This window comes from Sorex araneus, chromosome 4 (assembly GCF_027595985.1).
Source record: "Sorex araneus isolate mSorAra2 chromosome 4, mSorAra2.pri, whole genome shotgun sequence".
In the NCBI taxonomy this organism is placed as follows: domain Eukaryota; kingdom Metazoa; phylum Chordata; class Mammalia; order Eulipotyphla; family Soricidae; genus Sorex; species Sorex araneus.
Window position 1 is genome coordinate 45,868,670 of NC_073305.1, and position 27,322 is coordinate 45,895,991.

The 27,322-nt window shown below is 45.2% G+C and overlaps 2 protein-coding genes across 3 annotated transcripts in view; both read right to left on the reverse strand.

Moving 5' to 3' along the window:
- Nucleotides 1-1,800: 1,800 nt before the first annotated feature.
- On the reverse strand, nucleotides 1,801-2,939 carry GPX1 (glutathione peroxidase 1). The gene is made up of 2 exons (XM_004615252.2): nucleotides 2,556-2,939; nucleotides 1,801-2,332 (listed from the first exon to the last, which is right to left on the reverse strand). The coding sequence occupies exons 1-2, from the start codon at nucleotides 2,805-2,807 to the stop codon at nucleotides 1,973-1,975; spliced, it is 612 nt and encodes a 203-aa protein (XP_004615309.2). The 5' UTR covers nucleotides 2,808-2,939; the 3' UTR covers nucleotides 1,801-1,972.
- A 1,440-nt stretch (nucleotides 2,940-4,379) lies between these two features.
- Nucleotides 4,380-27,322, reverse strand: part of RHOA (ras homolog family member A) — a 44,028-nt gene continuing 21,085 nt past the window's right edge. For both annotated transcript variants that reach the window (XM_004615251.2, XM_055135983.1), the window contains 4 exons: nucleotides 13,849-14,006; nucleotides 9,536-9,656; nucleotides 6,382-6,512; nucleotides 4,380-5,638 (listed from right to left, as the gene is read on the reverse strand). In XM_004615251.2, the coding sequence (XP_004615308.1) occupies nucleotides 5,465-5,638; nucleotides 6,382-6,512; nucleotides 9,536-9,656; nucleotides 13,849-14,004 (582 nt within the window). In that variant the 5' untranslated portion in view covers nucleotides 14,005-14,006 and the 3' untranslated portion in view covers nucleotides 4,380-5,464. The remainder of the gene's footprint in view (nucleotides 5,639-6,381; nucleotides 6,513-9,535; nucleotides 9,657-13,848; nucleotides 14,007-27,322) is intronic.

Below are 27,322 nucleotides of genomic sequence, written 5' to 3' on the forward strand. Positions count from 1 at the left end.
TGCAGTCTCACAAGAAATTACCTCTTAAAGTTGGGTGAAATACCTCAAGAGGAAGAGCAGATACCTGTACAGCCAAAGTGGTATGGCCCTGGTGCCCTATGCCCTCACCACTGTCAGCAACACTGAGATGGGCCTAGAGTGCCTCTGTTTAGAAGCAGAACAAAACAAGAACCAACCTTTGCCTCTATTTGTCTGCCAAGGTTTAACATAGATTTCTCTATGCCAAGGTTTAATTCCTGAGATGTCCCTAATTCTAGATCATTTGCATCCTTTATTTTATTTATGATGGTCCTGCCAAGGAGAATCCAGGACCTTGTACATGCAGGGTCACAGAACCACACCCCAGCCATGACTCTGCAGTTTTTTTTGTTTATTTTTTGGTTTTTTGGGCCATACCCAACAGGGCTCAGGGCTTATTCCTGGCTCTGCAGTCAGGGATCACTCTTGGCAGGCTTGAGGGTGGGGGACCATATGGGGTGTATCAAACTCAGGTAGATCGCATGCAAGGTAAATGCTCTACCGGTTGTAGCTATACTATCTATCTGGCTCCAATGAAGTCTGTGTTCTTTAAAGTCATGGCAATAGCTTCTTCAGAGGGCAGTTGGCCTCTGTTCCATATACCCAGATGATGTTATTTTGAGAATGTCTTTTTCCCAGAAAAACAATACAACTCCCACTATTTCTTATGCCCCTTCATCCTTTCTCCCATCCCCAATCTCTTTTTAGGTAATCTATTATTATTTTATCATGATCCACTAATTTTACTTTGTTTTGTTCATTCATCGCTTTTTTGGGAGGTCATATCTGGCTGTGCCCAGCGGTCACTCCTGGCAAAATTCAGGGTACCATACGGGGAGCTAGGGATTGAACTTGGGTTGACTGCATGTAAGGCAGCCCTATTCTAGGTGGGGGTGATATTAACATGTCTCTGGGGCCTTGTTTGCCAGAAGCAGCAGCTGTATTCAAGTTCTGAAAAATCCCCTTGAGGATGTTAAGAAGTGACTCTAGTTTTGGCTAGTGAGATTAAAAGCAGGGTCAACAGATGCAGAGGCTGGACCTAAACCATGCCTGAGAAGCAGCAGATGGTCCCCAAGATATGCCCCTACTCTGAGCCTGATAATTGCTAACATCTGTGTGCCATGGTGGCCTGGTCACAGCTTCTCACTTTGATTACAAGAGAGGCAGCAACTGGTAAGGCCCCTATCAGAGTTGTAGGGATGCTATGCAAAGATGGTTCTAAAGAATTTGTAATACTGATAGGTTTGTGGCTGTGTAAAATGGGCTTCTGTGAGCCTAACTCCAGAATCTGAATGTGAATGGAAGCCTATGGAGTTTTTGTGGTTGACATTTCCCTTCCAGCAAATACTCAGGAAGGAGAGGTCTGCAACTGGATCAGACCTGTCTTCCTGCTTTGGTCGAGGTATTTTTTTGTTTTTTTGAGCCATGCCCAGAGAGGCTCAGGGATTACTCCTGGCTTTGCACTCAGGAATCACTCCTGGCAATACTAGGGACAGTATGGGATGATAGGGGAACAAACCCGGGTCTGCTGCGTGCAGTCCAAACACCCTTCCCGCAGTACTGTGGTTCAGGCCCTTGTTTTCCTGCTTTAGAATAATGGGTTTTGGACCTGGGCCTGCCCGGGGTAGCCCTACTGGTATATTGCCTGGAGCAGGGGCATCTCCAGAGAAGAGGCTATTTACGCGGGGCGGAGGAAAGGAAGTTCTAACTCGGCTGGGATAAGCACCAAGGAGTGGGGGCTTCAGCTCACAGCCTATGACGGGCTAGTCGACAACGACAAAGTTCTGTGGCCAGAAGACACTTTATTAGTGAGAAGTCTTGGTCGGGGAGAGGGGCAGGGCCCACGCCAGTCTTGGGGGGTTTCCCGGGGCATCGGGGGTTTCTCCATACAGGTTTAGAGAAACACCGTCAAGGACGGAAGCCCCCAAGGGTGGCATGGTGCTGCCGGGGCGCCCTAGGAGGACAGTGGCTGCTTGGCTAGCAGCGCCTCGATGTCGGGCTGGATGTCGATGGTGGGGAAGCGGCGGCTGTACCTGCGCACGGGCACGCCGTCGGGGCCCACCAGGAACTTCTCGAAGTTCCAGGAGACGTCGTTGCGGCACACGGGAGACCAGGTGATGAGCTTTGGGTCGGTCATGAGCGACGTGGCATCGTCGCTGGGCGCGGGCAGGGCCTCCCGCAGGAAAGCGAAAAGCGGGTGCGCCTGCGCGCCGTTCACCTCGCACTTCTCGAAAAGCATGAAGTTGGGCTCGAACCCGCCGCCCGGGCGAACGTACTTGAGGGAATTCAGGATCTCTTCGTTCTTCGTGTTCTCCTGCGGGAGGGAAGGGCCGCTGAGCACCCGCAAGAGGAGGGGAAACCTCGCCGCAAACAAGAACGTTTCATTCCGGTGAGTCACCGGGCCGGGCCGCCTCGGGAGGTCTGCAGCACGGCCAGGTCGCGCGCACGGCGGCGGGAGGAACCCGGGGGACTCGAAGGGAGCGACTCCCTTTCCTGCACGCTGCGCGCCCATCCCCGCCCCGCCCCGCCCCGCACACCTGATGCCCGAACTGATTGCACGGGAAGCCGAGTACCACCAGGCCCCGCGGCCCGAAGCGCTGCTGCAGCTCATTCATCTGAGTGTAGTCCCGGACGGTTGTGCCTCAGAGCGACGCCACGTTCTCAATGAGCAGCACCTTGCCCTGCAGGGAGCCCAGGCTTATGGGCTCCCCGCCGACCAGCGGGCGCGCCGAGAAGGCGTGCACGGAGCGCTGGGCCGCCATCGCGGCCGCCGCCGGAGCTGCACACATGGCGAGCACGTCCCTACTGCGGGGAGCACAGCCCGGAACAACAGGGGTCCGCGCCGGCCGCACCGCCTTTTAACAGGCTTGCGCCGGGGTAGTCACGTGGCGCAGCCTCTTTTCCGGCCGCTCCTCCGGCTAGGGCACCGCCTTAACCCCGCCTCATCCGGCCTATCGTCCCCAGGCGGGTGACCCGCGGAAAAGGGGTGCGGCTTGCAGCCGGATGCGGGCACCGCCCTGACCGTGCAGAGCCGCGGGTATTGCGTGAGTCGCTCGCCTCCTTCTCTGAGCATCTTTGGGTCACGGAGCCACCAAACAGCCTCCCCAGCCCTGGCCTACTGGTCACTGCCCTCACAACCGTGCCAGCTGCTGGGCAGGCTGCTGTAATGGCACATTTGTAAGTGGCTGCCAAGGCACTTTCTGGATGGAGGGCTGTGTTGAAGAGTGGGCAATTTCAGGGATCGCCAGAAACTAGGCTTCAAGATCCTTTGGTTTGGGGCCACACGTGTGTATCTTGTGGTGAGATGCAACCCGGACCTCCTTTATGTACTCAGTGCCACAGCTAGCACTCTGCCCTTCCAAATTCTGCTGAGGAATGTCTCCACGTTTGGGGACTAGCTGCTGTTTCCATGTCCAGACATCTGGCCTCCTTCACAACCCTTGTGGCCTCATCCAGGTTTCCTTGAGGGGCTGCTGCAAGGCTCTGGCACAGCCTTCTGAGTGGAGCCCCAAGTATGTAGGGCCAAGAAAATCCCGCCAACTTCAGGCTCTCCTCTATCCCTAGTCAACTATCTAGAGCAATGAAAGATGAAAGACAGGGAGGAAAGGAAAATGTCACCCCTAAGATTTAAGAATTACTGCTTAGGGACGAGGAGGCCAGTGGCTAACATGCTCACAAGTGAGGCCAACTCTAGTCCACTCAGTGCTGCCATCTGTGTGGAGCACAAGGCTGACAGCTTTACCGAGATACACAATTCTGAGCAGTTTTTTCTTTTTTTTTTGGGGGGGGGGGTCAAGCCCCTCTTGGGGAAACCACTGTAATGCCAGGATCAAACACACCTAAGCCATCAGTACTACTCTGGCTCCACTAAGTGTCTGGCTGCACCACAGCCAGGCAGGAGTATGAGCACAACTAAGGGGATTCTCAGTGAGTACTGCAGGCAGCAGTGTCATTCCATCGACAGAGGGAAATTGGGACAACTACTGCTTGGAGGGCCTGTTGTCTCCCCAATAAGTTGCATTCCTCACAACAGTCTCAACTTAATCCTTTTCCACCTTCTAGTGATAGACTGAGGATGGGGAAAGGGACAAGCCAGTACTATGAACTCTGAAGGAACCTTTTTTTTCCTTTTTGGGTCATACCCGGCGATGCACAGGGGTTACTCCTGGCTCTGCACTCAGGAATTACTCCTGGTGGTGCTCAGGAATGTTGGGATTCGAACCCAGGTCGGCCGCGTGCAAGGCAAATGCCCTACCCACTGTGCTATCACTCCAGCCCCCCCCTGAAGGAATCTTCCAAGTGAACTAGTCTGGGTCCTCTTCCCACTCCCAGCCCTGCAGAGAGCAACACAAACACCAGGATACAGGAAGTTTAGAAAACTGCCTTTATTCTATTAGTAGTTGGAAAAATTAAGTGGTACAGAAAAAAAGTTTAGTCAGCTGGAGAGAAAAAGAGAAACTGAGTACCACCCAAGAGAACTGGTGGCTCCTCTGGGAGGGAACCTGGATACAGTGAGGAGAAAAGAGCACTGTGACCTAGAGCCAGACCCTGCAGTTCAGGGGAGATAGGTTATGCCACTTTCTGAAGTGTCTTAAGTGCCTTAGGCATGAAACCAAATTCCTATTTACTTAGCCCAGCTCTGGGGAGGGGGTACTGGGAAATGGGTATATGGCCATCTTTTATCAGAGAAACTGACAAAACTGGAATTTAAAAATGAATTTTCCATCTGACTTTATTTTCAAATACACTTTCTTTTTTAAAAAACCAATACACTTTCTGTGGGATTGACAAATATCAGTATTAGGAAATCCAATTATACAAAAAATACTACATCTAGTCGGTAGTAGATATATTTATTTTTGGTAACATACATAAGTGGCACTAATTACACAGTAACTATAAGGTAACTAACATGAAACCACAGAACTGTAACTTTGTCATAGCTGCATGGACTTGGGTGTTTCTGGCTGAGAATATTTCCCCCCAAAAAATGGAATGCCCACTCCAGAGCTATGCTAATGTAATGTGTTAAGAAGTAAAGCTCTGAAGTGGTGTCTCACCAGAATATACCTTGCAGCTGACAGATGACAGACAGGACATGTTAGTTATAAAGTAGTTACAGCCTAATTCACAAAAGTTACCAACTGTTTCTCTTTCTAGAAAGAAGCAAGAAGTTAAATTCTTTTTGAATTAGCGCCTGTGTGTCAGGTGGGAGTGCAGAGGAGGGCTGTTAGAGCAGTGTGAGAGGGACCCTGGCGGCGGGTCAGGCAGGTTGGACATCATTAATAATCATGGCTGGCTTCTAAATACTGCAGAGCAAGATGACGTCTGATTTGTAATCTTAGGTAAATTATAGATAAATGAAAAAGGCCAGTAATCATACACTAAGATTAATAAACAGCACTTCAAAAATTAACCGCATGAGGGCTGTGCTTGCAGCAGGGTTTCACAAGACAAGGCACCCAGATTTCTTCTTTCCACGTCTGGCTTGCAGAGCAGCTCTCGTGGCCATTTCAAAAACCTCCCTCACACCATCTTTGGTCTTTGCTGAACACTCCATGTACCCAAAAGCACCAATCCTGTTTGCCATATCTCTGCCCTCTTCCGGTTTGACTGGCTCCTGGCAATGAGAAAAGAGCACTTTCAGTTAACAGTATCACATATATGCAGTTAGTACATATAGAGCATTCAAATACAGGCAAAACTTATTTATAAAACTGATATGCAGTGACCTGCCCCAACATCGTAAAAATCCCTATTAAGTGAGCTCTTCTTTTGAGGCAGAGAAGGCAGAGGTCAAAGGAGTCCTTGGAGGGTTATGGAGGGAATCAAGGCAAAATTACAGAAGTTGCCCATCCATCCAGGCTAAGTTCTTGGGTCTTCCTGGAACTGAATGGAAAGACATCCTAACCGTGACATTCAAACGGATAAACCACAGTGGGAGAACCATGGCAGCAACTTCAAGGCACGCCTCCTGCAGAGAACAAGTCCAGCTATTGGCTTCTTAGAAGTGAACATGTCACCATCATCATCTTTATAAGGCACATGGGCTCTCTGTCTGGAGTCACTCAGATTTCCTGGTCCTCCTTCAGCTGCCACCATTTATCTTTGGTTTAACATAAACCACTCTGAAGCATGAACTGCTTTTGTGATGGTTGATCACTTCACATATTGACAAGGGAGTCTTAAATGTCTCTGTGTAGGTCCCAGTGAGCAAAGACCAGACGAACACAGGAAGGCTCCTGAGATTCTGAAAATAACCTGGCCTGTGAGGGTTTTTGTTAGTCTCCCTAACTCCTTCCTAACACCTAGGACCGAGGTGCAAGAATGCTTTAGGACAGAGTACCCTGCCCCAGACCATGCCTGCTTCATCTTGGCCAGCTCCCGCCTTGTATGCTCATCATTCCGAAGATCCTTCTTATTCCCAACCAGGATTATGGGAACGTTGGGACAGAAATGCTTAACTTCTGGAGTCCATTTTTCTGGGATGTTTTCTGAAAGAAGCAAAATAACATAATTTAGGGGTACTGACAATTTATTGAATCTCTAAAAGCACCAGTTAAATTACAGTAAAACAATTTCAGAAAAATAGTGGACACAGCAAAGCCTGGCAAGCTACCCATGGAGTATTCGATATGCCAAAAACAATAACAATGAGTCTCATAATGGAGACATCACTGGTGCCCGCTCAAGTGGATCAATGAGCAATAGGATGACAGCTGACAGTGGACATTTGGGACTGGAGCAGTGGTACAGAGGGTAAGGCGTTTGCCTTACACATAGCCAACTTGAATGTGATCCCTGGCATCCCATGATCCCCTGAGCACTGCCAGGACTAACTCCTGAGTGCAGAACCAGGAGTAACCCCTGAGCATTGCAGAGTGAGGGAAAAAAAAAAAAAGGGACAAAACACGGGGCTCACGCGGCCGGAGGATGATAATAAGAGTGGGTAGGGCGTTTGCTCTGCATGTGGCCAACCTGGGTTCAACCGCCAGCACCCCACTTGGTCCCCTAAACCCTGCTTGGAGTGATCCTTGAGCATAGAGCTAGATTAAGCCCTGGACACTCCCAGGTGTGACCTAAAAACAAAACAACAAGAATCCAGGGCTCACACTTGCAAAGGACACGCTCTAGCCCTCTGAGCTACCTTCTTAGTCCCTCTCTCCATTTTATTTATGGGACTTCCTTACTCCAAATTTCCTAAATAAAACTATTATACTATAAAGGAAAAACAGTGAAAACATTGTTTTCTGGCCACATCTGTCTATGCTCAGGGCACACTATCTCTCTGACCCCATAATGTTCTTTTTCTTGATTTTTGGGGCCACACCCACCATTTGCTCAGGACTTACTCCTGGCTCTGTTTTCAGAGATCACTCTTTGTGCTGGGGTTGTATGGGGGATGGAATCATATGTACTGCTGGAGATCAAATCCAGTTCACCACGTGCAAGTCAAGTGTCCTACCTGCTGTACTATCTATTCTCTCTCTTTTTCTGTCTCTCCCTCTCTCCCTCTGTGTCTCATTATTTGGTCAGACCTGGCAGTGCTCAGGCATCAAAACCAGGTCAGTCACATGCAAGGCAATTGCTCTGCCTGCTGTACTATCTTTCAAGCCCGACTGTTGTTTTGTTGTTTTATCACTCACAATAAAAGGAGAGGTCCACAGCATTAACCACAAGTCTCTGACTCTCCCACCCACTTTGCTATAATTACACTGAAGTCCTTCCTCTTCCTGCCTCAATAACTTGCACCTGCTTAAGCCCTTGCTCACAAAGCTCTGTTGTTTGGCTGCTTTTCAAGTCCATATTCTCCTTTAAACATGCATCTTGCTTGTCTGTCACTTTGCCTTCTCTTTGGGCATACCTAGTTATGCTCAGGGATTACTCCTGGTGGTACTTAGAGATCTGGGAAGCTGGGGACTGAACCCAAGTGTGCAAAGCAAGCACCCTACCTGCTATACTATCTCTCAGAGCTCAAATCTTTTTTTCCCCCCTTCTTAAATTTTTTGTTACCTGGCTGTGCTCAGGGATTACTCCTGATTCTGCACTCAGGGATCACTCCTGGCAGGGCTCAGGAGACCATATGGGGTGCTAGGGATTGAATCCAGGTTGCTGCATGCAAAGTAAGTACCTTACCTCCTGCACTATTTTTCTAGCCTCCTCTGCCAGCTTTTTCCACATTGGAGAAACATGTTCTCCCCCAACCCCTGCCCGTCTTTCATCTTTCTAAGTCAATTTACATAAAAACTACCGTGCTAAAAACAAAACAAAAGTTAGCAAGAAAGCTCTGTTGGTTTTGTTGTCTGAGAGCTGAACTGATTTCCCCTATGATTTTTAGGTCTCTGTTCTGCTCGTAAGTCACCTTTCCAGAGAGTTCTCCACTAGTCTGTGGTTATCCTAAAAAATCAGCATGGGGGGGGGCAGGATTGTAGTATAGTAGATCCTGGTCACCACCAGGTGTAATTCCTGATCGCAGAGCTAGGTGTAATTCCTAAGCATTGCCAAGTATGACTCAAAACCAAAAAATCAGCAGGTAGGAGACCAGACAGTACAGCATTTGTCTTGCTCATGGCCATCCGGGGCTCTATGACTGGCATCACTGGACGTAGGCCTCAAACAAAACAACAAAACTCAGGAGAGGAAACTGGAGATAGTATAGTGGGTAAGGTGCTTGCCTTGCACATGGCCAAACTGGGTTCAATTCCTGGCATCCCATACAACCCCCCAAACAATATCAGGGGTTTTTCTGAGTGCAGAGCCAGGAATAACTCATACAGCCGGGTGTGGTCCCAAAAGCAAAACAAAACAAACAAAATCAGGAGGTAGGGGCAGGGATGTGGTTCAGTAGAAAAATACTGTTTGCATGTGTGAGGTATATATGCTTTAAAGATATAAAAAGAGGGGCCAGAGCGATAGCACAGTGGGTAGGGCATTTGCCTTGCACGCAGCTGACCTGGGTCCGATTCCCAGCATCCCATATGGTCCCTTGAGCACCACCAGGAGGTTAATTCCTGACTGCAAAGCCAGGAGTGACCCCTGTGCATCACCGGGTGTGGCCCAGAAAGGAAAAAAAAGTCAGAAATAAAAAGAAGACTTTGGGGGCTGGAGTGATAGCACAGCGGGTAGGGCGTTTGCCTTGCACGCGGCCGACCTGGGTTCGAATCCCAGCATCCCATATGGTCTTCTGAGCACCGCCAGGGGTGATTCCTGAGTGCAGAGCCAGGAGTGAGCCCTGTGCATGGCCAGGTGTGACCCAAAAAGAAAAAGAAAAAGAAAAAGAAAAAAAAAAAAAAAAGAAGACTTTGTATTTGGAACCCATCTGCTTTACAAGATGGATACTGTCGCAGTTACTAGAACCTACACTGAGCAGAACCCGAAACTCAGGTTTCACATCCTCAAGGTTCTAGGACTCTGACACTGATGAATCCTTCTCTGAAGCTCTTATATTTTTCAACTAATTGATGCCTACAAAGTAAGAAACCATGGGTGACAGTCTTCAGGTCCCAGAGCTACTTACCTAAACTATCAGGACTGTCAATGGAGAAACACATCAGTATAACATCAGTGTCTGGGTATGAGAGGGGCCGCAAGCGATCATAATCTTCCTGCCCGGCTGTGTCCCACAAAGCCAACTCTACCTGTGTAAGAAAAAGGGTACAAGTTAATCCACTTTGAGAAGTGACACATTTTAGTACTGTGACAAACAACACAAAGGAAAGGCAATTGCCAAATAGTAAATACTAAAGTAATCAGTCATTGGAATCAGGTACGAAGAGACATGCCTGACATTATTTTAGGCTGAAATTTCTCAAAGATTTTGTTTTATTTCTCTGAAGCATAACATTTTATTTGGAGAGGAGGAAGAGGAGAGGGAAAGAGTGAGAGGGGGGAGAGTGGGGGAGGAAGGGAAAGAGAGGGAGTGAGGAGGAGGAAGGGAAAGAGAGAGGAAGAGAAAGGGAGGGAGGACAGGAGGGGAGAAGGAGGGGGGGGAGAGAATATAATGCACTCAAGAGAGAACACGGACTTCTCCAGAGTGGTGAGAGAGCCCAAATACACATCCCAGCATTGAAATATTAAGGTATACAAGTACATATCTTAAGAGGGGAGATGTGGGCAACACAGGCTTGCACACCACGTATGCTCAGCAGCAACATTATTTGCTTGGCAGCATATAGGTAGCACACAGTTGCCAAAGTTGCAATTTTATAAGTAGATACACAAACTGAATAAAGTGTCTATCAAAATATAAGATAAAGAATAACTTTTTATGACTAAAACAACTGTTCAAAGGGCTGAAGTATATGCTTTGCATATGAGAGCCACAGATTCAATCCCCACACCACGTGATTCCCCAATCACCAAACTAAAGTAACAAAAGCAAACCAGAACAGTTGATCACAAATACATTCCTGTTGAGAGATGTTCTCAGTATGACAGGAAAAAACAGCAATACATTTTTTTTCTTGTTTTGGAGCCACATAGAGTGATGCTCGGTGATTACTCCTGGCTCTGTACTCAGGAATTGCTTCTGGTAGGTACTGGCGGGGGGGACCATATGGCATGCTGGGGATCAAACCCAGGCTGGCCATGTGTGAGGGAAGCACCTTATTTGCTGGACTCTCTCTCTAGCTCCTCTTTTTGGCTTTACTGGACTTTTTTTGGGGTGGGGGTTTGGAACATACCTGGTAATGTCAGGGGCCACACCTGGCTCTGTGCTCAGGGAACATTAGGTGTTGGAGATCAAACCCTGGTAGCCTTGCATTCAAGACAAGTGCCTTAACCCCATGCTATCTCACTGGACCAAGTAATACAATTTCAACTAACCTACTGAGAAATATGCCATGTCACCCAGTCACACAAGGAGTGAGACCTAAGCAGTCCTATATGGCGTAAAACCCTCTCAAAGAAAAAAAGAGGGCCAGAGAGAAAATGCAGGGGTTAAGGTGCTTGCCTTACAATAAGCTGACCCCATATCAATCCCTACCACTGCCAGGAGTGACCTCTAAGCAGTGCCAGGAAAAATGAATGGCCCAACTCTCCCCTCAGACTAATTTATTTAAATTAAAATGAGCTGGGGGTGGGGCTGGAGCAATAGTACAGCGGGTAGGGCATTTGCCTTGCATGCGGCTGACCCGGGTTCGATTCCCAGCATCCCATACGGTCCCCTGAGCACCGCCAGGAGTAATTCCTGAGTGAAGAGCCAGGAGTAACCCCTCTGCATTGCCAGGAGTGACCCATAAAGCAAAAAAAAAAAAAAAAAAAAGGTCAACCTGTACCTGCGGGGCAAGTGCATCAGCAGCCTGATGATACCCCAAAATGACCTTTGGCCAGCCCCCAACAACTTGAGACCAAGTTTACCAAGAAATTAAACGGCCAAAAGTTAGGTATGTGGGAGCCACGCCCACAAACCACCTCTGGCTGAGCTATACAAGCTCATTTATTAGCCTTATTTCAGAGACCCATAGAAAAATCCTGAAAGAGATCAAAAGCCACAGTTAATCTTGGACCCATGCATGGCTGAACAGACTGGCTAAGTTGGAGGGGGGCAGGTTGGTCTGTGCCTGCCCAAGCAGAGCTCCCAACAGCCGCCTGCTTCCACAATCCAAAATCTCCGCCATACCCCGGCCTGACTCGACCGTCTCAGGACGGACCTCACCAAGATATAATCTGCTGAAAATTCGGGTATATGGGTTTTGTGACTGAAATCTCCAGGTCTTCATGGAGCTGGGGTGGGCTACCTACCCCACTTCCCAATACACAAAAAAGCACTGGCAGTCACCCCCATGAACCAACTCTAGCACCACCCTGTAAACTCTATTACTGGCCTTGCTTCAAAGACCAATAAATAAATCTCAAAAGAGATCAAAAGCCAGGGGCCGGAATGATAGCACAGCGGGTAGGGCGTTTGCCTTGCACGCGGCCGACCCAGGTTCAATCCCCGGCATCCCATATGGTCCCCCAAGCACGCCAGGAGTAATTCCTGAGTGCAAAGCCAGGAGTAACCCCTGAGCATCGCTGGGTGTGACCCAAAAAAGCAAAAAAAAAAAAAAAAAAAAAAAAAAAAAAAAAGAACAAAAGCCAGAGACACAACAGTGAGTCCTGGAAGACACCACAGAGTCAGAGATCTCTCTGGGCCCCATACTGAGCCAATTCAGGGGAGCACCCCAGAGAGCAGGTGCAGTCTCCCTGCCTACTCTAGATGGAATTCCGGTGATGAAGAGGTTCCACAAGCAAGGCCCAGGTATGCGGGTTCCAGGACTAAATCTCCACGCCGCCTGGTGGCAGAGGTGCTGTTCCTCCTGTCTCCCCAGCCCTCCCAGGCTCCCCGCCCGCTAGTTGGCCTGGCTGTCAAACCCACAATGTGCCTCCGGGCGTCATCTTAGCGCAACCAACAGCCCTGATTCAGAGACACCCAGCTGAATCCCAAAACGGATTAGTGCTCTACAGAGATGTCTCCGGAACCCAACCCTTTACAATCTAGGATTCCAGAAGCACACAGCTGCAGCACCCATGATATTCAAAATGAGCAATGGACAATAAATGATATAGCATCTGCCCCTGGCAGGCAGGCTTGAATGGTGGTGGGAAAATTTGAACAAAACATAATGCCCAAAAGTAGGAAAAGAGTATTAGGGAAATTGCCCGCCCACAGAGGTAGTTGAGGACTGGGATTGGGGGTGGGGTAATATACTGGAGACACTGGTGGTGGAAAGTGTGCACTGGTGGAGGGATGGATATTCAATCAATGTACGGCTGAATCTTGAACACGAAAGCTTTGTAACTGTGTCTCCAGGTAATTCAATTAAAAAAAAAATGTTGAGTTCATGCCCAGTTCAATCAGCTTAATCAATGGCTGAGTACATAGCAGTAATCTTACATTAAAAATAAATAAATAAAAAGTAAATTAAAATGAGCAAATTTGGGCTAACATGATAGGACAAGAATATTTGAGGTAGGGAACTGGCACAAGAAGCAGAGCAAATGTCTATATGTCTGAAGTCCTAGATTTGATCCCTAACAATACGTGACCCCTTCCTCCCAGCACCATTCAATGTTGTTGCTTCCACAATAGCAAAAGATAAAAAAACAAAGAAAGGGGGTGAGGGTCAGATAGGTAGAGCATTTGCTTTGCATGCAGCTGACATGGAAACAGTAAGCAGATTTCTGGCAACCCATATGATCCTCTGAGCACCGCCAGAAGCATTTCCTCAGTGCAGAGCCAGGAGTAACTTCTGAGCACTGCCAGGTATGGCCAAAAAACAAAACAAAACCAAAAAAAAAAAAAAAAGGTAAGACACTTGCCTTGTATGTAGCCAACCCCGGTTTGACGCCCGCATCCCATATGGTCCCCTGATCTCCAAAATAAAACAAAAAAGAAAAACCACCCAAACAGGAGGGCAAACAGGAGGGCAAGGGAGATCTGCCTTGCATATGCTGAGCTGGGTTTGATCCCAGTACCACATATGGTCCCCCAATCCCCACCAGAAATAATCCCTGAGCATTGCCAGGTTAGCCTAAAACCCACTCCTGCGCCCAGCCCCCCCCCATTTTCTTATTTCCAAATAAAACTTCCATTAAAAATTTTTTCTATTATATTACAATTAGCACTTTGTTCTTTTTTTGGGTGAAACAAGAAAGTTTCTATTGAAACTTATTTAGGAAGATGTGAGGAGAGAGGGAAAAGTACATTTGAGAGAAAACAAAGGCCTCTCCAGAGTAGAAATAAGCAAAGAAAGACAGAGACAAACAAGCGAGGTATATGTTCAAAGTGTTTTACTGCTAAATACTGAAAACGTAAAATCAAAATATCAGCTGTTAGTGTGTACTTACCTGCTTTCCATCCACTTCAATATCTGCCACATAGTTCTCAAACACTGTGGGTACATACACTTCTGGGAACTGGTCCTTGCTAAAGACAATGAGCAAGCATGTCTTGCCACAGGCTCCATCACCAACAATCACCAGTTTCTTCCGGATGGCAGCCATTGCTGAAACACAAAACTAAGGTGTTATCTGGAATGCACAAGAAACTTGAACAGTTTCAGAATATCACAAATATTTTTCTAACCACGGGGCAAAGCCTGTATTAGCAAACTTAAGTACAAACTGATAGGACATCTTTCCCTCAATGACCAGAATGTCCTACCAAAACTGTAATTAATAAGCTTAATTGTGAGAAGACTGAAAGGTTTTTTCCCCAAAGGTCAATAATAGGACAAGAGTGTTGCCTGCTGCCACTTCCATCTAACGTGGAAATGCTAGCTAGGGAATCAGGCAAGAAGCTAAATATAGGACATCCAGGGCATGGAACAGAATAAAACTATATCATGACAAGATCTTTTACATAAAAATTCTAAAAACATCACTAAAAACTATTAAACTAAAACCAGTAAGTTTAGCAAGATTGCATAATATAAAATAAACCCAAAATGTATTTAAATATCAACAAAACATCAACTGAAAATAAAATTAACTTCACTTGTAACAGCATCAAAAACAGAAATCAAATGAACATACTCTGAAATCTATAACACTACTGAAAGAAATTAAAGATATAAATAGATGGGAGTACATTTGAGGCTCATAGAATAGAAAGTAATTTAAAACAGCAATATTTGGGCTGGAGCCATAGGACAACGGGTAGGACATTTCCCTTGCACATAACCAACCTGGGTTCAATCCCCCACATCTCAAATAGTCCCCCAAGCACTGCCAGAGGTAAGTCCTGTGTGCAGAGCCAGGAGTAACCCCTGAGCATCACCAGGTCTGACCAAAAAAGGAAAAAGAAAAAAAAAAAGGCAATATCCTCCAAATTAATCCAAATCAGATCACTATCAAAATTTCAGCTTGCTTGGTGGTGGAAAATGTACACTGGTGGAGGGATGAGTGTTAGATCATTTTATGACTGAAACTCAATCCTGTAGCTTTGTAACTGTATCTCATGGTGATTAAAAAAAAGAAAGATTCCAGATGGCTTCTTTACTGAAATGAACAAACTGGTCAGGAAATTCTCATGGAAATGGGGGAGTGGGTGAAGACCAGTAAAGGCTGGAGTGCATTTTTTGCAAAAAGAAGGTCTAGGATTTGATAATGCTAGTAGCGACTACCAAGTACTGAGCCTGGACTAAAGGACTGCAAAGTGTGGCTCAAAAACCAAGTAAGAACATTTACATGGAAATTTAATGGATCTAGACCTGCCAAAACATTCTTGAAAAAAGAAGAACAAAGTTACAGAACTACACTTCCTGATTTCAAAACCTAGTACAAAGCTACTGTAGTAAAAAAAAAAAAAAAAAAAAGGGTTGCCCTGGCATACCAAGAGCTAAGTAGATTGACAGATTATAGAGTTCAAAAATAAGTTCTCCTGGGTCAGAGAAATAGTCAAGTGGTAGGGCACTTGCCTTATGTGCAGCCAACCCATGTTGGATCCCCAGAACCAAATCTAGTCCTCAAACAAGGAGAGATCTTTGAGCACAGAGCCAGGAGTAAGGCCTGAGCACCGCTGGGTGTGGCCCCAAAACAAAAACCCCAAACCACACAAAATGTTTTTTAGGGGGCCACACCCAGGGTTTAGCTCATTTCTGGTGGGTTTGGAGGATCATATGGGGTGTTGGGGATGGAACCTGGGTCAGCTGTGTAGAAAGCAAAACATCCTACCAGTTATACTACCATCCTAGCCCCAAAAAACTTAAATTTAGATATCTCATTAGTTTTATTAAATGAGTCATTAGTACAAAGATACAGCAAAGTGAGAAGAAAAACAAACCCACACATAATCCCACACAAAAGGTTTTGTTTATTTAATTTTTTTTTTAAAAGAAAAGGGGCCAGATGGAGCTAAAGCGATAACATAGTGGGTAGGGCGGTTGCCTTGCACATGGCTGATCTGGGTTCGATCCCCAGCATCCCATATGGTCCTCTGAGCACCACCAGGAGTAATTCCTGATTGCAGAGCCAGGAGGAGTATATCCCCTGTGCATCGCTGGGTATGACCCAAAAAGAAAAAAAAAAAAAAAGGAAAAAGGGTGTGGGGTCCCCCAGAGATATAGACAGGTATAGGTATAAGACATTTGCATTACACACTGTCCCACAAATCCTGCTAGGAGTGAACCCTGAGCACAGCTGGGTGTTGCACGCCCCCAGGTAAAAGTCCTCACATTAGGGTCAAATAATTTTTTTGAGAGGGGGAACAGTCAGTGGTACTCAGGACTTACTCCTAGCTCTGCACTCAGGGATCACGCCTGTTTATATGTACCAGGGGGACCACATGGGATACTGGGGACCGAACTCAGGTCAGCCACGTGCATAGCAAGCAGCTTGCCCGCTGTACTATCTATAGCTTCCAACTGTATTTTCTTTAAATTTCTAGGGAAAAACTGGGGAGAGGGGATTTACAGGGATCAAGCTCAACCAAAGTCTCGTATTTATAAGGATGTCCTTTGCGCTATCACTTGATGAGCACATTCCCAAGCCCCCAAATACAGTCTTTTCCACAAAGCTAAAACAACTGAATAAAAAATATGAAAATGACTGAAGTCAGAATTCTATTTTATACATTATATACAAAAATTAACCTATGAGTGAGTGGCTGAAGCGATAACACAGCGGGTAGGGCGTTTACCTTACCTCATATCATGAGCCCCTTCATATGAGCCCCCTCATATCATGCCATAATTTCTCACTTCCAAAACTTTCATTTGTGGTACCTTGAAGATACCCTAGTGGCAACACAAGGGGCCATGTGACCCTCAGTTGAAAAATGATCCTCTCAAGGTATTTCCAGGAAGCTACAGGTGAAAAATGCATATGGTTCCCCAAAGCTGCCAGGAATGATCTCTGAGAGTAGTTAGGAGTAAGCCCTAGCACTGCTGGGTGTAGCCCACCCCCCCCCCAAAAAAAAAACTACCCGAAAACAAAAACACCAACCTCAAGGGATCACTCCTAGCAACGATCTGCCTCATGATGGGACCTATACACTAGGTGCTATGCAGTGGTGGTGTTGGTGGTGGTAGGGCCTGAAGTGCCATGCAGTGCCTGGGATAAAATTTAGGGTCTTGGGCCGGAGCGATAGCACAGCGGGTAGGGCGTTTGCTTTGCACGCGGCCGACCCGGGTTCGATCCCCGGCATCCCATATGGTCCCCCAAGCGCCGCCAGGAGTAATTCCTGAGTGCAAAGCCAGGAGTAACCCCTGAGCATCGCTGGGTGTGACCCAAAAAGCAAAAAAAAAAAAAAAAAAAAAAAAAATTTAGGGTCTTGTGAGTTGTATTCCTGCTCCCTCCCCACCCCTTTTGTTTATTGGGTCAGAACCACAGCTATTCCCAGCTCAGTGCTCAGCTGACCATGTAGTGCCAAGGACTGAACATGGAGCTACTGCATAGAAATATATGTGCTCTGGCAGGCTGGGCATTCTCTCTAGCCCCTATCATTGTGACCATGTGCATACATTTTATGTGGTACTGGACAGTGAACTGGTGCCAGCCTCATACAAGGCAAGTACCTTAATCCCTGAACTATCTCTCCTGCCTGTCTATCTGCACTTTTTGGGGAGTGGTAGAGGGAATGTTTGGGGCCACCTGGCTGTGCTCGGTGCTCACTCCTTATTTGCAAGTACCTAAAGTCCTTTAATATCTCTCTGACCTTATCCCTCTTTTTTGGGTCACAGCCAGAGGTGCTCAGGGCTTACTCCTAACTCTGTACTTAAATATCACTCCCAGTAGGCTACAACCAGGTGCAGAGAAAGCACCTTATGTGGCCCTCATATGTATCTGTTTTATTTTTTATGCCACACCTGGCTATGCTTACTTCTGGCTCTGTGGTCAGATCACTTCTGGCAGTGCTCAGGGGAACATATGCACCCACTCACACTATCTCTTCAGTCCACTTACATTTTTTGTGGCTTGTTTTTAATTTTATTTTTTTCTAGTGGGGAGGGGAAGAGGCTTGCCACACTCTGCTATGCGAAGGGGTTATTCCTGGCTCTGCACTCAGGAATCACTTCCAGCAGTGCTCAGAGGACCACTTGGGATGCTGGGCACTGAACCCGGGTCAGCCATATGCAAGGTATATGCCCTACCTGCTGTACTACAGCTTTAGCCCACACATTAGAAGTTTTGCACCCCAACACCATATATGGTCAGTCTCCTGTGTACCACCAAGAGTGATTCCTGAGCATAGCTGCAAATGGCCCAAACACAGATAATGCTTTATAGGGTCAGAGAGATAGTTAAGGTGCTCGTCTTGCTTGTGGCCTATACCACGTAGAGTCCCTGGTGAACCGTGGGGAGTGACCTCCGAGTACAGCACTGACAGTTCTGGCCCCCAAATGAGAACAAATATAAAAAGCTGTTATAAATGCTTATTTATGTACTATAAAATTTTCCCATTTCTGGAAATCTAATGTACAGCATTTTGGGCACTTTCTTTGCATACAGCTGACCCAGGTTCGGTCCCCAGTATCCCATATGGTCCTGAGCATTGCCAGGACGGATTCCTGAGTGTTGAGCAAGGAGTAACTCCTGAGCATTGTTGGGTGTGGCCCCTCCAAAAAAAAAAAAAAAGGAAAAAATGTCTAAGCATGTTTAGTAATGTACTCAGCAGTAGAGTACTTGCTTACACGTGTAAGGTCCTGTTAGATCCCAGGCACTGGGTCAGAGAAACAATGCATGGGTTAACGTGTTTTTTCTGCATGCAGTTGCCTCCAACAGAATTATTTCCCAAGTACTATAGGGTATAAATCCAAAACTACCTCGCCCCTCCCAATATTACTTTTGATAATCGACAAAAAAAAAAAACTTAATAAAAATTTCTGATCTGGAGATAGTACAGGAAGTAAGGCATTTGTCTTGAATGCAGCTGGCCCCAGTTCAAATCCCCAGCATTAAATATGGCCCCAATCCCCATGCACTTATACACCCCCTGAGTAGCTAACAGAGTGCAAATTTCTTTCTTTCTTTTTTTTTTCCGCCACAGCCAGTGATGGTCAGAGGTTATTTCTGGCTCTGCACTCAGGAATTACTTCTGGAAGGACTCGGGGATCATGTGGGAGCCAGGATTGAACCCTAGGAGGTTGTTCATATACAAGGTAAGCTCTCTCTACCCACTGGCCTTTCTCTCCAACCCCAATGTTTTCTTTTTTCTTTAGTTTTTTTTTTTTGGGGGGGTTACACTCAGCTGTGTTCAGGAGTCATTCTTGGCAATGAACAGGGGACCATATGTGGTGCTTGGATTGAATGTGGATCAGACACATGCAAGCCAAGCACCTTATCTGCTATACTATCTCTAGAGTCCTGGACTTCAATGTTTTTACCATACACACAAAATAAGGGGGGCTAAAATCTGTGGATCGACATGGGTATTACCTTAACTAGTACTATATGACAATTATATTTCATAAAACTGAAAAAATGTGCAAGCAAAGACTTTGATTTGTTTCGACTCAGGGTTTAGTCCTGACCCGAGTTCAGAGATCACTCCTGGTAGGGCTCAGATCACCTCGGTCCTGGGGATCAAACCCAGGTTGGCAAGCACTCTACTTGCTATACTATCTCTCCAGCCTCCAAACCATATTTATTTCACATTTCCCTAGGTTGTGGCACTTTCAAAATTCTTGCACACATTCTTTATAGAATGTCACTTACATACCAAAGGAAGAGAGCACGCCAAATGTCAAGTATGTTTGAGCTGCTATAAAGTCCACTATTGCCTCTAGTATTTTTTTTGTTGTTTGCTTACTTGATGAGGAACAGATGATGTCCAATCCAACAAGGGTTGTGGCCTGTGAGCTTCAGAAAGTTTTGCTACCATTAAGACTGAGTAAGTGATCAGTCCTCTACACGTTTTTTAAAGGTCTATCTGATATCCTATAGTAATTAGAGCCTTTATCTATTTGTACTCTAGCTTATCTAATGGTCTGTCGAAAGTTTCTCAGCTGTTACAGTGGTTGCTTTGGTAGGTAAACCACAACCACACCCTAACATTTAGGTCTCTTCATTTCACACAGCAGTCTTAGGAGGTGATTTCCTCATGTTTGTGTTAGCATAATATTGACTCACATTTTCTAAAGAGCTTCCTGAAGGTCTTCTGTAGATGCTTATTGAGTTTAGAGTTTTAGCGTACAATATCCCAGAGTCTTCTTTGCATTACACTGAATTAGAAATAAAATAAATGCTTTTACAGGGCCATAAGAAAATTTCATAAGGCACTGATGCTTGACTTAATCTCCTATTATTTTAAATCTTGTAAACATTAGTTTTCAAGTAACAAAATAATTCTAGTAAGGCAAGAATCTAGCCATGACACTTCAACCAGCTTGTTTCCTTAAGAATCAGTTCCAGGAGCTGGAGCAATAGCACAGTGGATAGGGTGTTTGCCTTGCACACAGCCGACCTCGGTTTGATTCCCAGCACTGCCAGGAATAATTCCTGAGGGCATGAGCCAGGAGTAACCCCTATAAAAAAAAAAAGAATCAGTTCCCTAGGGGTCAAAGTGATCATAAACCAGGTGAGAAGCTTGCACTTCACGTGGGAAACCCAGAGATAATCCAGTGGGCAAGATTCTTGCCATGCATGTGGCCAACCCTGGTTCAATCCCCAGTACCACACATGGTTTTTCAAGTGCCAGGAGTGACTTCTGAGCACAGAGCCAGGAGAAAGCCCTGAGCACTGCTGGGCATGGCCCCAAAAGAAAAGAAACAAAACCAATCTAGAGTGAATGAAATTGCGCTAGTTGTTTAAGGATGTCTCAGAAGATGGCACCTTGGAGATTTTGATTATGCGATACCTTAATAATGGTGATGACTGCAGGATGTATTCACTCTGAAACTTAACACTCTGTGCAAATTCTGAGAAATTTAAAAGAAAAAATCTGCATGCATTGCATGTGGGAAATCCAAGTTTGATCCACGCACCACATGCATGGTCCCCTAACCACAGAGCCAGGAGCAGCCCCAAAATAAATGCACAAAACAAGCAACTCCACAGGGGCAATAACAGAACAAGTACAGCACTTGCACACAGATGACCTGGGTTTGATACTGGGCACTCCATATGGTTCCTTAAGCCCTGCCAGGAGTGAGCCTTGAGCACAGAGCTAGAATTCAGCCCTGAGCACCACTGGGTGTGATCCAAAACAACAGGGGCCAGAGCATAGTACAGCGGGTAGGATGTTTGCCTTGTATGAAGCCAACCTGGATTCAATATCCACCATCCCCACGTGGTCCTCTGAGCACTGTCAGGTGTAAATTTTAGAATTCCTAGAGCAAATACAGCCGCACAACATCTCCTACTTTATACCACTCATGAACCAAAAGCAGCACAACACATGTGATGGGGTATAAAGTAGAAGGCAACCAATCTTGGGGAGAAAAAAATCATATATATATATGTATATATATATATATAAAAATCTCTACATACGCACACAAGGCTCAACCTTTAATAACATGTTAATCTTTTATACAAGGGCTTAATGACTCCAGGGTGAAATACAACAATCTTCACATACTTTCCTCTAAAGAAACTTTTTGGGATCATTTTTAGTGGATTATTTATAACAAGCAATACAAAATAAACCATTTTGTTCCTGCTTTGAGGGCACGGTTTGGGGTTCGGGTGGAAACATTCAAATTATGGTGATGGGAAGGTGTAATGGTGGGATTAGTGTTGGAATATAAAATGTAATAAATTATTGCGAACAACTTTATAAAAATAAAAACTTTTTAAAAAACCTCCTTCTGAAATCTTTTAAGGTGGTCCACGCCTGGCCAGTGTTCAAGGATTGTTAGAGATTGAACCTAAATTCCAGCAAGTAAAACACATGCTCAGACTATTTGGCTATCTCTCCAGCCATTGCCACCTACTAATGTCTTAAAACCCTTTGAGAATTTGGTCTTTGTTTCTGTTTTCTCCCCTTCTTTTTTGTTTTGGGACCACACCTGGCAAAACTCAGGGGATAATGTAGGGCTGGAATCCCCATATGCAAAACATAGAAGCCAGCCCTTTGAGTCATCTCTTGGCCTCTCATTTCTCACGGTATATACAGACTAAGGAGTTAAAACTTGCTGAGAAGGAGTCAAGGAAGGTTCACCTCCTTATTTACTGGATTTTGGGTTTTATAGGCTCTTATGCAAATACAGCTGCAAAAATTGAGGCTCTGTCATTTATATTTCCTATATAATCTTTGGATTTTATTTTTCATAGCTAAAAATCATTCAAGAATTATTTTATATTAATGGTAACAATTATTCTTTTTTGAAGGTTTTTTAGAAAGGGTAGTTTTCATTCCATGAAGAAAACAATGTTTTCTGCAAATAGGTTCTCACATCATTATAATAAAGTAAAACTTCGTAGGATTAAGTCTAAGGTAGCACTGCAGTCCTGTTGTCCATCGATTTGCTCTAGCAGGCACCAGTGATGTCTCCATTGTGAGACTTGTTGTTACTGTTTTTTGGCATATCGAATACGCCACGGGTAGCTTGCCAGTCTCTGCCATGTGGGACGGAAGAATCAAATCCAGGTCGGCCACGTGCAAGGCAAATGCCCTACCCGCTGTGCTATCACTCTAGTCCAAGGTAGTAATTTATATTCAGGATTCAACATTACTCTTTATTTCATCACAAGGAAATGAGCTGACACAGATGACTGGCTAAAGCAAAAGAGTTCTAAAATAGCATCAAATATTTGGATAGTCCTAGGACTAATAAAGGTCTAACAGCATTATAAGAATCAGAGACAACACTCAAAGCTTATAAATCTGTTTGTGATGACTAAAAGCAATAATTCTGAAACACAGCCTCCACCATAATTGGGTATCACTGGCTACTAGATAGGATTGGGAAACCGTAATTTTAAAGGTGGTAAAAAAAACTTGAGCCATGAGTTAAATAAGCTTTTCCTACTTTAAATATGCAGTGTTGGGGGTAGGAGAAACAGTACAAGAAGTGCTTGCCTTTCATATGGTCCATGTGTCTCCTGAACATCACCAGGGGTCACTTTTGAGCATAGATGCAGGAACAGCTCCTTAGCACTTCTGGCTTTGACCTCTAGCCCCCCCACCCAACACCTCCCAATAAACAACCAGTGCTGCCAGGGATATGGAGGATAAAGAATCCTTATTTACTGTTGATGAAAATGTCACCTGATGCAGACAATACATAAAACAGCGAGGAAATTCTCAAAAAAAGGGTAAGAACTCCCATATGACCCTATGACTCTATTTCCAAGAATCTACCCTCTAGAAACAAAAACATTAATTTGAAAGATAGATGCACACCTACTTTCATTGAAGCATTCAATACAACAGTCAGGATATAAAACAACCCAAATGACACAACAACAGAGGAAAACTGTGGTTTATTTACACAAAGAAATACTATGCAGCTCTAAGAAAAGATGAAATCATGCAGCTTGCTGTGATATGGATTGGAGGTATCATGTTGAATTATGTAAAAGGAGAAACTAAAGAGACAGTAAGCAGAGTGGGTAAGGTACTTGCCTTGTATGTGGCTGACCTGGATTCAATTCCCAGAACCCCATATAGTTTTCCAAGTCACATCAGGAGTAACCCCTGAGCACCTCCAGGTGTGGCCCAAAAAACAAGATTAAAGGAGTTGACTGTATGATTTGTGTGCAGGAGGTTCAGGTTTAATCCTTGGCACTGCATATAGTACCCTGTACTGGGAGTGGCCCCAGTATAAAGTCAGGAGTAGCCTCTGAGCACCGCTGGTGTGGCCCCAAAACAAAACCAAAAAAAGTGTTATGTCCAGCCCACCCCAACCAAGTGTGCATGTGTGGAACCCCTGGTGACAGCAACAAAATGTTTGAGCAACACCAAATGGTCTACCATGTGTGCAAATACAACTCCATGTCTACCACCCAATCATCACAGAAACAACAAAGGAACTAAGTAAAAAAATATTACGATACACAAAAGCTGAGAAAAAAAAATAAATAAATAAAATTAAAAAAAAAAAAAAAAGCTGAGAAAGTCTGTTACCTTAAGCATTGCCCTACAAACAATAACTAAAGTTTAGAGTCTTCAGGCTAAATTGAAAGGACAGTGGATATTAACTCAAAGCATTAAAGAACTAGGGATAACAGATAACTTCATGGATGTATATATATGTTATAAACAAAATCCATTCTTTTGGGATGAAGCAATAGTACAGCGGGTAGGGCACTTGCCTTGTATGCAGCAGACATGGGTTCAATCCCTGGCATCCCATTATGGTCCCCTGCACACTGCCAGGAGTAATTCCCGAGTGCAGAGCCAGGAGTAAACCAGGATCATTGCCAGAGGTGGCCACAAACCAACCAACACAAAAAAAAGGATGAGGGCAGAGCTGGAAAGGAGTCAAACCTAGGGGGCTGGAGTGATAGCACAGTGGGTAGGGTGTTTGCCTTGCACACGGCCGACCTGCGTTCATTCCCAGCATACCATATGGTCCCCTGAGCATCACCAGGAGTAATTCCTGAGTGTAAAACCAGGAGTACCCCCTGTGCATTGCTGGGTGTGACCCCCCCCCAAAAAAAAGAAAGGAGTCAAGCCTAAAATTAAGTTGGTACTACTCCTATACTATTTCTTATGTTGCAAATGCAGTATTTTTTGGGGGGAGGGGCCACTCAGGCCACACCTGGAAGCACTCAGGATTTACTCCTTGCTCTGGGCTCAGGGATTGCTCCAAGTGGTGCTCCAGTACCAAATGAGGTAACAGAGGTTGAACTGGGGCTACCTTTATACAAACTGCTTTAAACTTGATACTATCTCTCTAGTCCATATGAATGCATATTTTAGTTGCAATCTCCAAAGTAACAACCAATTACTATTCAATGTGGGCTGAAGAAACAGCTCAAATGAGTTGAGCTGCATAAGGGAGACCCAGAATCACATGGTCCCACATGGTTCCTGAGCACTGCTGAGAGTGATCCTCCAGCAATGCATGGGAAATATCCCCTAAGCATTTCTGGTTTTGGCTCCAAACAAACAAAAAACAGAAGAGAATTACTATAAAATATAAAGACAAAGAAAAATAAAACTGACAGTTATATAGCACACTCCTCCTATGTGAACTCCTGAGTTCAATCCAGACACCAAAGACTTATCACCTCAGGGGGAAAAAAGCTAGACAGCATATACGAAAATCTTTATTATCAGTAATCACATTAAATATAATAAACTGAGCCTCTAGTAAGCATATGCCATGCATGCATGAGACCTGAGTTCAGTTCCCAACACTGCTGAATCTCTCTCTCCCCCTCCCTTTCTCTCTCCCTCTCTCTCTCTCCCCCCCCCTTTCCAGAGAATAGCTTAGATAGGAACTTGAGGCATGCTTTACAAGCAGAAGGAAGCCAGGTTAGAGCCCAACTATCCGGCCCACATGGTTCTGCAAGCAGAGTGCCAGAAGAGACCCCACCCCAGAGCACATGTGGGTATGGTCCCAAAACAACACACACCCCCAAAATCCACGAAGAGCCTCTACATGAACAATCTGTATGTATGTATGTAAACTAGCTAAGACTCAAAGCACATACAAAATTACAAAGGGTTGAAATATAGAATAGAAAAATATTTTTCCTTGAAACAGCGATCAAGAGTAGATAGGAGGCAGTAGCAGTGGGGGGCAGAGGAGAAGAGAGGATGAGAGAGAGGGAAAGCTTGTCTTGTATGCACAAGAGCCGAGTTCAATTCCTGGTTTCACAATGGTCTCCTGAGTCCACAAGTAAATGATCCCTGAGGGCAGAAGCTCTAGCTTTGGCCCAAAAACCAAACAAAAAAGGGTGGGCTGGACAGCTAGGTTGCTTGCCTTGCATGCAGTGAACCCAGATTTCATCCCCAGCACTCTATAAAGTTCCCCTAAGTCTTACAAGGAGTAATCCCTGAGCACTGCTGGGTGTAGCCCAAAAACTGACAAAACAAAAGAGTTGGTAGGGGATAGAGAAGTACAGAGGATAAGGCACTTGCTCTGCACACAACCAACCCAGAAGGCCCAACCCAGAGTGATCCCACAGTATGACATTTACTGAATATGACCAATAAAAAAAAAGTAGTTAAATAATAGCTTATTTAAAATAAATACGTGCAGAAAACTGTTAAATTTAATTATCCGAAAGATTAAAAAATCATTTCAGGGGCCGGAGCGATAGCACAGCGGGTAGGGCATTTGCCTTGCACGCGGCCGACCAGGGTTCAACCCCCGGCATCACATATGGACCCCCAAGCACTGTCAGGAGTAATTCCTGAGTGCAAAGCCAGGAGTAACCCCTGAGCATCGCTGGGTGTGACCCAAAAAGAAAAAAAAAAGTCATTTCAATGATAAAATTTATTACACAAATTCTTTGGAAGGGGTTTGGTCCACACCCAGACATGCTAATGTGACCCCAAAACTTCAAAAAGCAAAAAATCTATCTCAGGTCCCTTACCTGCTGTACTATCTCTGTAGCCCTATCATAGGTTTCTAAATCAACCATTAATAACTTCCTAGATAGTAGGCTTTACTAGGCAATTAAGCAATTATAGTAAATTAAAACATCACCTATAGTTAAGTAAGAAGAATGTAGGGGTAGAAAAAATCAGTTCAAGGGGACTAGAGTCATAGCACAGCAAGTAAGGCACTTACCTTACATGCAGCCAACCTGGGTTCCCAGGCATCCAGATGGCTCCCCAAAAACTGCCAGGAATTATTCCTGAGTGCAGAGTCAGGAGGAAGCCCTGAGCACTGCTGGGTGTGCACCTCCCCCCCCAAATTTTTTTAATTAAGAAAAGAAAACTTGGGGCTGGAGCAATAGCACGGCAGGTAGCGCGTTTGCCTTGCATGCGGCCGACCCAGGTTCGATTTCCAGCATCCCATATGGTCCCCTGAGCACCGCCACAGGTAATTCCTGAGTGCAGAACCAGGAGTAACCCCTGAGCATCACCAGGTGTGACCAAAAAAAAAAAAAAAAAGAATAGTTCCAAGTATAAATGTTTAGCAGCCAGAGCAATAGTACAACAGGTAAGGCATTTACCTTGCACCTGGCCAACCCTGGCACTTGTATGGTTCCCGGAGTAGCACCAGGAATGATGATCCCTGAGTACAGAATCAGGAATATGTTCTAAGCAATACAAAGTATTGCCCAAAACCAAAACCAAAATAATAAAATCTTAAACTTAAGTCTTAGTCACAAAGCTATCACAAGGTTTTTCCCAAAAACAAAACAAAAATAACAGAAGTTTACAAATTTAAGTCTGGATCACAAAACCAACCACACAAGTAAAGAAACCTTTCTTGGCTTCAAGAACAGTGTTACTACAGAAGCAATGTCCGCAAAA